At 36.4% G+C, this 12,553-nt stretch overlaps 4 protein-coding genes across 4 annotated transcripts; 2 read left to right on the forward strand and 2 right to left on the reverse strand.

The window, feature by feature from the left end:
* Positions 1–875: 875 nt before the first annotated feature.
* On the reverse strand, positions 876–4,862 carry LOC109858806 (phosphatidylinositol 3-kinase catalytic subunit type 3). The gene is made up of 10 exons (XM_020436426.1): positions 4,606–4,862; positions 4,140–4,334; positions 3,637–4,066; positions 3,452–3,547; positions 2,741–3,361; positions 2,196–2,668; positions 1,892–2,080; positions 1,647–1,822; positions 1,489–1,563; positions 876–1,414 (listed from the first exon to the last, which is right to left on the reverse strand). The coding sequence occupies exons 1-10, from the start codon at positions 4,674–4,676 to the stop codon at positions 1,014–1,016; spliced, it is 2,727 nt and encodes a 908-aa protein (XP_020292015.1). The 5' UTR covers positions 4,677–4,862; the 3' UTR covers positions 876–1,013.
* Positions 4,863–5,551: 689 nt separating this feature from the next.
* Positions 5,552–7,974, forward strand: LOC109858529 (T-complex protein 1 subunit gamma). The gene is made up of 4 exons (XM_020435889.1): positions 5,552–5,714; positions 5,806–5,867; positions 6,146–7,283; positions 7,368–7,974. Exons 1-4 carry the CDS (start codon positions 5,678–5,680, stop codon positions 7,781–7,783), a joined length of 1,653 nt encoding a protein of 550 aa, XP_020291478.1. The 5' UTR covers positions 5,552–5,677; the 3' UTR covers positions 7,784–7,974.
* LOC109858524 (conserved oligomeric Golgi complex subunit 8) lies at positions 7,841–10,982 on the reverse strand. The gene is made up of 10 exons (XM_020435875.1): positions 10,771–10,982; positions 10,595–10,666; positions 10,381–10,505; positions 10,018–10,293; positions 9,723–9,936; positions 9,481–9,641; positions 9,060–9,335; positions 8,784–8,972; positions 8,541–8,696; positions 7,841–8,464 (listed from the first exon to the last, which is right to left on the reverse strand). Exons 1-10 carry the CDS (start codon positions 10,823–10,825, stop codon positions 8,198–8,200), a joined length of 1,791 nt encoding a protein of 596 aa, XP_020291464.1. The 5' UTR covers positions 10,826–10,982; the 3' UTR covers positions 7,841–8,197.
* Positions 10,983–11,008: 26 nt separating this feature from the next.
* On the forward strand, positions 11,009–12,093 carry LOC109858535. Its single transcript, XM_020435902.1, has 4 exons — positions 11,009–11,165; positions 11,289–11,381; positions 11,448–11,581; positions 11,670–12,093. Exons 1-4 carry the CDS (start codon positions 11,142–11,144, stop codon positions 11,956–11,958), a joined length of 540 nt encoding a protein of 179 aa, XP_020291491.1. The 5' UTR covers positions 11,009–11,141; the 3' UTR covers positions 11,959–12,093.
* The last annotated feature ends 460 nt before the right edge of the window (positions 12,094–12,553 follow it).

Consider the following 12,553-nt stretch of genomic DNA (forward strand, 5'->3'; position numbering starts at 1 on the left):
TCGTAGGCAGGTAGAAGGAATAAAACTGAGTCGAAAAGTCCTGAACCATTTTTTTCTATTATTTATAATAAAGGAGTAATTATTGAGTAAATCAGGCCTATCAGCGCAGACCTTTAGCCAGACGCACGTCAGTGAGCCGCGCGCCTGGTGTGTGTGAGCGCTCACTGACGTGTGCCTGGCTAAAGGTCTGCGCTGATTGGCCTGATTTACTCAATAATTACTCCTTTATTATAAATAATAGAAAAAAATGGTTCAGGACTTTTCGACTCAGTTTTATTCCTTCTACCTGCCTACGAAAGATTGTACGGCAATTCTGGGACACCCTGTATATATATACATATAATAGATAAAATATAAGTATCTATTAATTTTCATTATTTCATAAATGACAAAGTGATATTGGTGAATAAAATTAGCGCCTCCTCTGCGTTTCATATATTAAATAACAATTTGATATTTTCGACACTAACATATTGTCTATTTACATTTATTTCTATTGTGTGCACCCCACATACACAATTGTAATTAAGAAATAAATATATAGTATTTACGTAACAAATTACATGTTGTGAATGTCGTTTTTATCGTTCCTCTATTTTCTCACAAAAGAAAAAAAAGATTCAATATTTTTTAAATTTATAATTTGTATTATTTTTGCGATAAGTAACGTTTATAATTTTTTTGTTTAAAGTACACATTGTGTCCTGTGTTAATATTTAATTATTTCATATACATGTATATAAATTCTAATTAAATATCAAATATATATAGAGTAACTCACACATATTGTTGAATTTAGCTGAAATATTGGTATTGGGCAGAAAATGATAAATTATTTATCAAAGATTGTTTTATTAGCTAAAATATCCCCAAAATATTATACAATAAGTTATGTTTTTATTATATTATTGATACTGTTATATGAATACATCGTATATACAATTAATAATGTCTAACATTTTTTAGAAAGGAACACAGTTTGCGTGATTTCGCTGTACATTGATTTCATCTTATTACTTTCTCCAATATTGTGCGAATTTATGAAGTTGCTCCACCAACACAGCCATTACCGCAGTGACTGACAAGTCGAGAAGATTATGTACATAGTGCACAGCTTCTTCATCGGACAGGTCCAGTCGTAATTTGTCTTGAACCTTTTTCACAGCTTTATCCGGTTCAAGAGCAATATCCGGCACACTGGCGTCCACCATAAGCGAGAACAGATTCAATATCAGATTGGCGTGTCTTCGCAAATGAAGAAACGCCGTATAGCACTGTTTCCGAAATTCATGATAATGCTCTGAGCCAACGCCGCCCATCGCTTCGACCATTTCTTTGCTGAGCTTCATCGGAGGAGGCAAAGGCTTCGGGTCTCTGCCCAAAATATAGCCAAAATCGATATGAAAAAGTTTGCCTGCAAAGTACAGTAGATATTGTTATTATTTTTTTTTATATCACTTCATAATTGCGCGCGAAGTGTATGTATACCTGATGCTGTGAGTAATAAATTATCCAAATGACGATCGCCGACGCCCAGCACATACGTTATTATGCAATAGCCAGCTATAATAGTTTAAAATTAATATTTAAATAACGTTGTTCTTTTTGTGTGTATATATTCTACGAGATTACGAATTCGCGCTTACCGCAACTACGGACATAAGTGTCCATGACTTCAGGTACTACTCCGTAAGGTCCGGTTTCTGAAGGATGATGCTTTCGAAAGAAGTTCAATATCGATCCTTCACTGGCTAGAACTTCCGCAACCGTTGTGGATTCGATAAATTGTACAAAACCGTGTTTAGTGCTTGTTGCGAGTACCCTAGAATAATTTATTGAATCACAAGATAGTCGTAATATTGCGGGTGCATTTTATATAAAAAAAAACTACCTATATGGAGTTAACTTCAAATCTAAATTCTCTCTTCTTAGTAATTTATCCATAAGCGCTATTGTTTGTAAAATTAATTGGTCTTGTCGTAAGTCGTCTCCGTGCTTAAAAATAGCAATGTATTCGGTATTATCCGTTGTTAAAAATGTAAGTTTAGATGGCATCAGCGCCGATTTGAAAAGACTCGCCCTATAAAAGTAGCGTAAAACAAGTTTTTTTTGGTTTTTTCTAGCATAAACGTTCTATAAAATTTATGTATACACACAATATATAAATATATAAATTGAAAAGCTTGAATATATACTTTTCTGGAATAATTCCTTTGATGCAAATCTCGGGATCTAAAGGAAAAGGTATTGGCTCGAAATTCGAGAAATTAATCTTGAACGCCGGATCCGGATCCGTCAGTAATGTTCTCAACCTATCGGTCTTCTTCTTTCGGTTTCCGCTCTCGCGCGCGACAGCTTTTACTAGAGATACCAATTGATCGATGAACACTTTCTGTCGTAACAGAAACGCACTTCTTTTTTGCCAAACGGCGTTTCCCTGCGATAACGTCATGGAAAACATTTTCATTACAGTGACATACATTTCTTTGACTCGCGTATCTTGTTTCGCGCTTATTGCAGGATCCGCTTGTTCCTCACACTCAATAGACAGATACCAATAAAAATAATTAGCCAACATTGAGTTTTGACAAGCTCGTGTAATTAAGAACGATGCTAAATCCATCAGTGGTTCTTGATTTGTCGATAATTGACTTTCCGATTCGCTAGACTAGAAATAAAATAACATATGTGTAATAATAAAAACAATAAAGATATGTATGATAATAGAAGCGCTACTCACAGTTGTGACCGGAGTAGACATGGAATCGCTACTTCTTATATCTCTATCTAATTTATCGTTTCTTTCTAACTTTTCCGTTTTTTCTCGTTCGCCTTTTTCTAATTTTTCACTACTCCAACTTTTTGATTCCAATCCGTCTTCTTTTTCCTTCAACATAGCTTGATAAGCAGCCTTAATGCTTTCGAAATCTTCATACTTCAAGGCTTGCACCAATTGCAATAAGTATAACATAAGATCGTCATCAGGCGCTTGATTCAGTCTGGTGATCGCGTATCTTCTGATAGCCGGATGAGTGAACGCGGGTCCTAGCAGTTCTAAGGCGTCTTCGGAATCAGGTGGCAACCATATAGCAAGCATCTCCAAGGCTTGACGTTCCTCACCCGCAACTTTCCAGTTAACACATTTTACAAATTTGGTCAATGCTTTTTTCTGAGTAGACAAGTAAAACCTGTATTTCCATATCAAATCCTGTTCCTCCGTAGAAAGCGCAGTTGTCGGCGGATATCCCAATATGGTATTTAAAGCGTCTCGTACAGTTGAAGTAGGTTTTAATTCGCGAGTATTACCGCCGCTACGTAAACTGCGAGCTAATTTATGATGTTTTGCTTCTACAAGATTCTCCTGAAAAAAAATTTGAGTTTTTGCTTCATGATTTGAGAAAAATAATAAAATATAGTATACACACACAAATTTAGGAAAATTAAATCTTACTTGTAAAATTTCATAGTCAGGAAGTGTCACAACATCTGGTTGTAATCTATGTTGGAACACCTCATCACCATCTTTTTCATAATACACAATCGAGTACTACAATAAATTAAATACGAAATAAAATAAACGTATGAAATAATTCTATGTCTTTGCATAAAAATAATTTTAAAATGCTCATTATATACCGGTACACCATCCATTGTTACTTCTGGAAATTCTATCATCAAGTATAGATATTCGGATGCTCGTTTCTCTTTCTCATTGATCAATTCAATCTCTCTAAAAGTTAATCTATCCAGCCAGTCAATTTTGTTTATCTGCCCATTTCTGTGTTTTTTAACAAGTTTTGCCAGCCTTTGCATTTGCTCCTTTCCATCATCTCTGGCTTTCCCTGGTGTACTAGTAGGAACTCCCCCATCTGCTTCTACCCCAGGCCATACTCTGAGATCCAACATACCTTGTCGATAAACTCCATGTTTTCCAAAGAGTGATATAGTTGTGCCACCTACTGGTATTTGTCTACCAGGTCCTGCACAATCGTACAGAGTTATGCACAGTTGGGCATCACGTGGCAGATCCGTGTAAGAGAGTGGCAGATAGACCCACTGATTCCAGCTACATGTCATAAGAGTTTAATAGCAAAGTACACAAATAAAATGGTAAAATATGAAATTTGGAGATGACTTACTTCCAGCGCTTAGTAAAATGTTTATAAGCTGTAAGTACTGGTAGAGCTAGTGGCCTGCCACCAGCCCACACTTGTAAGGATGCAGCTAAATCTCCACAGACTCCACCAGTCTCATACAAACCAGAATACTTGAGCAAAGGATCTCGAAGTAGTTGATCATATTCCGGCATCTGTCTCTTACCTTCTAATGTGCCTCTGTAATGTAAGAAATAACAGACAAATGACACACTAAGCTAAATGTGTAAGCATATCACATCTAAAGAAGTTTTTCATATGTGGTGGTACAACAGATAAAGACTAAATAATCCAACACATACACATTCACATTAATTAGTCTGATCCGATTATTTTATGTTAGTATAATTAATGTTTGTGTGTTGTGTAATGGGAAGGATGATAACTGCTTTTATTATTTGAACTCGAGATATCTCTTAATGACAGAGTCAAAGTACGAAACAAAACTTACATTTTAATTTGTATTCTGGTATCTAATGAAGAACTATACACGTAGAAAAACTTGTCGCTCGTACTTTCCATCGTGGTGATGGATGATTAACCAAGAATTTTTTTACGTTTCTCCTTTTCCCATCACTGTGTGCATAATATTCGCCCGCTGTTATGGACGCAAACGTTAATAACCTACGTTTGTTATCATTTGCTTGTATCAAGACATTGAATCGTGTGCGGCGAGGGGAATGAATTCTCTCTTCTGATTCTCTCCCTCTATTCCGTCATTCTCTTCTCCTCCAACCGCGTTTGGACTGCGTTCCAAAACTCTATTTGTTCTGGTTAAAAAAGATGTTTGGAACGCAAACACGTGCCGGTACTAGAATCTATAATATACGCAACGTGAGCTATAGATTTCAGTACTGCACGGTGACAGCACCGAGAGCACCAAAGTGGTGAAGGTACGCACATAAAGGCTGCTTTCCTTTTAGGAGTCACAGTCGACACAAGTCGACACAAAAGTCATTCTGTCTTCGTTCAGTATTCAGTGAGAAACAAAGACAGAATGACTCTTGTGTAGACTTATGTCGACTGTCAGCCAATTTTTTCACTTCTAGATAAGTTTTCGATAACTTTATCTAGAAGATATCTCCCAAAATTGGTTCTCCTTATTGGTTCTCAGAGGAATTTATCCAGAAGATAGCTATTGAAAGGTATGAAGAAATCGGCCGTGAGTAATGAATTGCCGTTTATATATCTTGCCAGTGAATGGCGTATGGACTAACTTTTACGGTCCAAGAATCACAAGTGCATCAAACCGAACACCAACCGGATTGCCGCTTATACATATATAGTGTGTTTCTAGAAGTATTCTTGGGCTGCGGTCTGTGTCATACTTAAGCTCACATTTATCTATAGTATACGTGACGTATACTACAGATAAATGCGCGATTAAGCATGAAACGGACCGCAGCCTTGATGATTCTTGACTTCGCCATTAACGAGAGAGCCTAACCCTTCTCACGCTTTTAAAGGATATCTTGTGTTATACTGGTCTCTTTCAGTGAAAACAGAAAAAAATTATAAACATAATGTTTGGATCCACTCCAAATACCGTTCTGGTACTGAGTAAGTTGAAAGCACACTTTGCGACTGTCGTTTGTTAGCAACTCGAATATATTTGTCTCTCTAACCATGTCGAATATCTTGATCATTGCAGGCCCGAACACGAAAAGGGATTCCGGTAGGAAAGTACAAAGGGAAAATATCCAAGCAGGCAAGGTGAGCATCTAAAGTATTTATTATAAAATTGCGATTTGACTTTATAAGGTGTTGATTCACTCACATGTGCTGACACGCCTACGCACGTTTTCCAATAAGGAAAGCAGGATATCGTAAATGTAGCGTCATCTTCATTTCCAGTTTTTTTTTTATCTGAAATATATGCAATGTTAAATATAGGTATTAAAAGAAAATATAAAACTTGAATTTGTTATTATGTTTGAGAAATAATTATCGAAATAATTGAACTTTATCTTTTTTACCACTTTTGTACAAAGGCTATTGCTGATGTCATTAGAACATGTGTGGGCCCGCAAGCTAGGTTGAAAATGCTGATGGATCCGATGGGTGGAATTGTTATGACCAATGATGGCAATGCTATTCTTAGAGAAATTACAGTACAGCATCCAGCTGCAAAATCCATGATAGAAATTGCTAGAACTCAAGATGAAGAAGTAGGAGATGGAACAACATCTGTCATTGTTCTGGCGGGTGAAATGTTGGCAACTGCTGAACTGTTTCTGGAACAGAACATGCATCCTACTGTTATTATAAGAGCATACCGTCAAGCTCTGGAAGATATGATTACAATTCTGAATGACCAAGTCAGTATTGAACTAGATTGCAATGACAGGAACAAAATGATCCAGGTGATAAACTCATGTATCGGTACGAAATTTATCAGACGCTGGTCAGAATTGGCGTGTCAGATTGCGCTAGATGCCGTTTATACGGTGATGCTTGAAGAAAACGGCAGGCGAGAGATTGACATCAAACGTTACGCCAAAGTGGAGAAAATACCAGGTGCCACGATGGAGGACAGTGTTGTTCTTAAGGGTGTGATGATTAACAAGGACGTGACACATCCAAAAATGAGACGTTACATAAAAAATCCAAGAATAGTACTACTGGATTGTCCATTGGAATACAAAAAAGGTGAATCTCAGACAAACATTGAGATAATGAACGAAGCTGATTTCACGAAGATTCTGGAACTGGAGGAAGAACATGTAAAGAAAGTTTGTGAAGAAGTTATTTCAGTAAAACCAGATGTCGTGATAACAGAAAAGGGTATATCCGACTTGGCGCAGCATTTTCTCGTTAAAGCCGGCATTTCGGCAATACGCAGATTACGAAAAAGCGATATCAACAGAATTGCTCGTGCTTGCGGCGCCACTGTTGTCAATCGCACTGAGGAATTAAAGGAGGAAGATGTCGGCACAAGAGCTGGTCTTTTCGAAATCAAGAAGCTCGGTGACGATTATTTCTGTTTTATTACGGAATGCAAAGATCCTAAAGCCTGCACCATCATTCTGAGAGGAGCTAGTAAGGATATTTTAAATGAAACTGAGAGAAATCTGCAAGATGCGTTGCACGTGGCGAGAAATCTTCTTATCGATCCGAAACTTGTACCAGGTAAAATAAAAATCTAATATTGTCTTATCTTCCACAGCAATATTGATGTGGAACACACTTCTTATCGTATTCTTTTTATTATAGGCGGTGGAGCGGTCGAAATGGCGGTATCGAGACTCTTAACAGAAAAGGCAGCTGGTCTTGCCAGTGTTGAACAATGGCCGTACAAGGCGATCGCACAGGCCTTGGAAATTATTCCCAGAACGTTGGCGCAAAATTGCGGTGCAAATACTATTAGAACTTTGACGGGATTACGTGCGAAGCATGCAACTGAAGGAACCACTTGGGGAATTGACGGGGAAACGGGTAAATTAGTTGACATGAAAGAATATGGTATTTGGGAACCATTGTCTGTAAAGTTACAGACGTACAAAACAGCAGTCGAGACAGCTATTTTGCTTCTAAGAATCGACGATATTGTCTCTGGTATTAAAAAGAAAAAAGATGGACACGAGACTGCGCAGCCCAGCCAAGTCACAGAAGAATCTATGAAAGAATAAGTGAAAGATACTCATGTAAATTAGGTTCGGGTGTAAATGAAAGGATAAGACAGGATAAGTTGATAAGTTTCATGTTACTCGTTTTACATCCGAACCTTTCATATATATTTTCGACATCCCCATTAGAGCCTAATTACTCTGTGTATGCATTTTTATTTTCAATAAACATGGGTTTGCAGTCGAAAAAATTTATTTATTTGTTGTGATATAAAACAGAAAGCCTTTGTTTTTTTTCCTTATATTCTTCTGTACTCTTTCTCATGGACTTACAATTTTGAAAGGTAGACTTCGAACCACCTAGAAGTGAGACGGCGAGATTCGAATCTGATGTCGATCGGTATAGTGTTATTACGTCAGCATTGACACTAAGCCAATCTCCCGCCTCAGAAAGGAAGATTTGGTCTAAGCTTATGATTACATACTTCGATTTACATCATTGACATTTTGCGAATTTTGTACATTGCTTTTTGATAATGCTCTTTGTTGATCAATTTCTTTTTCTTTTCCTGGTTCCTCTGTTTTAACTGCAGTAGCTTTTTTCGAGAGAGCATTCACAGCTTCTACCGGCGGAGACGTTAATGACTGCATATTAGGCAATGTTGAAATGAAAGTGTCTTTTTTAACGGGTAGAAGTGCAGTCACAGGTTCTAGTATACTATGCTTATTCAAGTATGTAATTTCCTGTAAATTTATTAATTAGTTAAAAACTTTTACACGTGTTTCTTCGCTATATATGCGCTTCACAATATATACGCACTTCTTTCTGGAGCGCACCAATTGATATTCCTAAATGCATCGCGATTTGAGCGGGTGGAAAGATCGCGTGTATGCAACATTGTATGTAGGGAATCAATTGCTCGCTCAAACATTCTGTAAATTTGCTCATGTTTTCTCGCTCGGCGGCCGCGAAAGCCTGTAAGTTTTATTTATTTCACCTTTACGAAATCATCTAATTTGAAGATAGAAATTTATATATACACGGCGATATGTAAAAACTCACTTGTTGTTCTTGCTTGTAAAATACCAGCATGGCCTTCGCCACACTACGCAAAGACTCTTGCAGTAGTTTTGTACATAAGGTAGAAAGTGCAACTGGTGAGCAGAGTCTCAACTCGTTGAATGCTGTTATTATTCCATTGCAATATTCGGCCAAAGGATAGAATTCTACTAGTTGTTCGGGTGGATTCTCCTATAAGTCAATTGCAAAGATGCGCATGTTACAAATCTGTGTAAATAAAATCATTATATGGCACGTATATATTTTTTACACACTCACAGCATTAATGGAGATCTCGGTTTTTATATCGAGTCGTTGTGTTTTATTAATCAGCGTAAACGTTTCCATGTCTTTCTCAAATTTCCTGGTCGTTCGACGAACATTCTGTTCGAACTTTTCACCGATAACGCGTACAAATATATCCGACATTCGACCAGTAAAATCGACGCCCACTCGACCAAACGATAATCCAAAATACGTACACTGACCCAAAATGGAATCTATAGACGTTACTCCAGGTAAATCTTGTTCTAACGTAACAAGGAATTGCGATATCTAAAAGAGAAATTGTAAAACACATGAAGTTTGAAGTCTATCTCGTTACAATGAGCTACAGAAACACAAAAATTAAAAGGCCTAGAGGTCTACTTGATCTTGTTGCTACCTTTGTCTATATTACATCCGTTTCACAAAAATCTACCTTTTCTTCCAACCAATGATAAAATATTGCGGACTCATTTAGCGTCAAGTCGCGGCCGGGAATTGTTAATTCATCGTCGTTAAACATAGCTTTGTACTGAGTTATTATGTTAAACAAATGTATCCTGGAGAGTTCTATCGTTTTGGCTATGTGAAGATTAGCTGCAAACGTTAAAAATCAATGTATTCAATTTTCTTGATTATGTGATTTACTAAAATGTCAAAAAAAAAAAACTGTCTTACGATCTTCTTTAGGTATGGCATTTAGCAAGCTTTGGAGCCAGCTGTCTCTCGCCTGAAGGAACTTTATACGAAGCTCCGATTCCGTAAATGCGTCCATGGATCGTAGCAAACCTACAAGTTGTAAGCATCTTGGAAGCGGTAGATCCCCTCTCAGAGAGCCAACTACTTGTCCCACCATCCCTGACCAGCTGCTTTCGATCTCTGCTACTATAGACTGAAATATTAGTGAAAAATTACATCGCTAAAGTTATTACGACATAGATTTGTCAAAACTTTTAAACCGCTGAATTTGTACCGATATAATCGGAATGTCTCCGTGTTTCATTCCTAATTGACGAGCGTATTGAGACAACTCCAGCGCTTCGTTGTATTGGTTGCTCCTCAAACAGGATTCCATTAATTGGGGCATTTCAAGAATTTCGAGTAACTCCGCATTTCGTGTTAACGTCAAACTGTTCAATCTTCGATGCGCGTTAATATCTTTCGAAGTGTCGCAAAACGATTGACACTTCTCCACGAATTCCGGAATCTTTTGTACAAGCTTGTCGAGACGGCTCTCAGTCTCATTGAACTAAAATCAAAGCAATGCAATAATGTATTTGTCAGTAAGTTCATTTTGGAGAGATTTACACTTCTTAAGTCTTCGTGTGTTTCTTACATGATTGAGTATCTCTCGTGAACTTTCTGCTGTTTGAATAAAGGTTTTGTAATTTGCAAAAACTAACTCCTGTGTAGTTTGAAGCACTGCATTTTTCTCGTCAGACAAGTGATCAGGTTCTTTACCTAAACAAAAATTGTAATATAATGTAAAATGTAAAGAAACTGTTTTTTAATCATTAAAAACATAAAAATAACTGAAAAAGCAGTCTTACTTAGTTGATCTACATCAAAGCCACCAAGTTTTGAGAGATATTGATAAAATTCAGGATTCTCTTTCCACAATTCTGGAAACAAATTGCTAAATTAGTTACACAAAAGATATAAATGTATTGTTGCGAATACATATTGATAATTTTATTTTATTTAATTATCAAACACTCAAACCAACCTGGAATACCTCCAGGAAATACCAGATTTATTACATTTTCCGTTTCGATATCCATAATTTTCGTAGTAAATTATATAACAATTGTTAACATTTGTTGTAGGATATTATTGTTGATAAAAAAAGGAATGTTGATAAATAATTAAGCACTATCGCACACAGACAGGAATCTCAGAGGTCTTTGCTCAGGGAATTGACGCTACAGAAGCGACATGCGTTGGAAGTTGGACGGAATGTCAAATAGGTTGTTTTATATAATCAGCTGATCTCTCGAAACAAAATTACCAAACTCGCGTGACAACTTTCGTAAACAAAGAGAATTTTACCAATTTTGCTTGAAATCAATAAATTGGTCACTTAATAATTTACAAGAAATGGCTTTAAATATGATCAAACAGGTATGTCACATTTTCAGCCATCACGCTTACAATTTACGTATAAAAATAACCTACATAACTATACAAATTGTTTTTATTATTTATTTTATTATAATTAACGTATATAGGATTGTGTCATTTTAGATTAGAATGCTTGGACAACGTTTACTTATCCCAAAAGCAAGTCAATCAGCTAAAGTCTATACTGGAAGTTTGTTCGAGCCTGATTATTTACAGGTTAGATATGAACAATTTGTGAAAAAAATTGTTGATTATAAATTTAATTTTCTCTGATTTTTATAGACAGGAAAATCGAAAATTCCACTTGTCTCCACGTTAAATGTACAAATTAAAGGCTACAATTATCCTGAGCTGGAATCCTATCAAAGTTTCATACATAAAATAGCAGATATTATGCAGATTGACATAGATGACAGGTATATATTTATACATTTTTTCATTTATTTTTCAATAATTTTCTTAACTTTTAAATAATAATCACTTTTTCTCTCTTTCTTTCTCTAGTTGGCCATTACCACCTGAAACATTCAAAATTCAGAGATTTAAAATGGGAACAGCTGCAATAGCAGCTGAATACAATCTTAAAGTTTATGAGAGAAATGTACAAATATCTGATGTACCTTCTACAAAATGTTCAGTGTTGGTTAGAGTATTGGAAGCAGCTTTGCCACAAGGTGTTATCTTAAATGTTGACATTTTTGATCCCGAATATGAAAAGAAACGATATGTACCGGACAAAGAATTGCTTGACTTACAGTCAACGTTAGATACAATGAAGAATAAAAAAAGTTAAAGTATACATTATTGTGAATATTCTTACAATGTAGACTTATCTTACAATGTAGACTTTAAGTGTAAACACAATACTTTTGTATATATATTACTGTAAAAATACATCTGTTTTTTAAATAAATTTCAAAAACTTAAATATTGACTATAACATTATTTACAATACTAGCACAACACAGGCGCACGCTATTGTTATTTTTATTTAACGTGTTGTCAGTGAACACATGTCACCGCGATAACAAAAGTATATACGTCTTATAAACCATATAATACACATATGAGAAGTGTCAGAAATAACGCATGAAAATCAAACTCAAAAAATAGTGAGAGAGAGAAGTGGAAAAACAACACGTGACACGGAAAAGGGTAAAAAAGAGAATATTATATATATTATATGTAATATTCTATATCTATATATAATACACACATACGCATATATGTATATATATATATATCGTAATCACGTGACCGAAGTCAGTAACACCGCCGCGGCCAAGGTCAGTGACCCCCCCACCAAGGCCGCGCGGCCGAGGTCAGTGCCCCGTCAAGGCCGCGCGGCCGAGGTCAGTGACCCCGCCAAGGCCGCGCGGCCGAGGTCA

This window comes from Pseudomyrmex gracilis, unplaced genomic scaffold (assembly GCF_002006095.1).
Source record: "Pseudomyrmex gracilis isolate BER0280 unplaced genomic scaffold, ASM200609v1 scaffold_6, whole genome shotgun sequence".
Lineage (NCBI taxonomy): Eukaryota > Metazoa > Arthropoda > Insecta > Hymenoptera > Formicidae > Pseudomyrmex > Pseudomyrmex gracilis.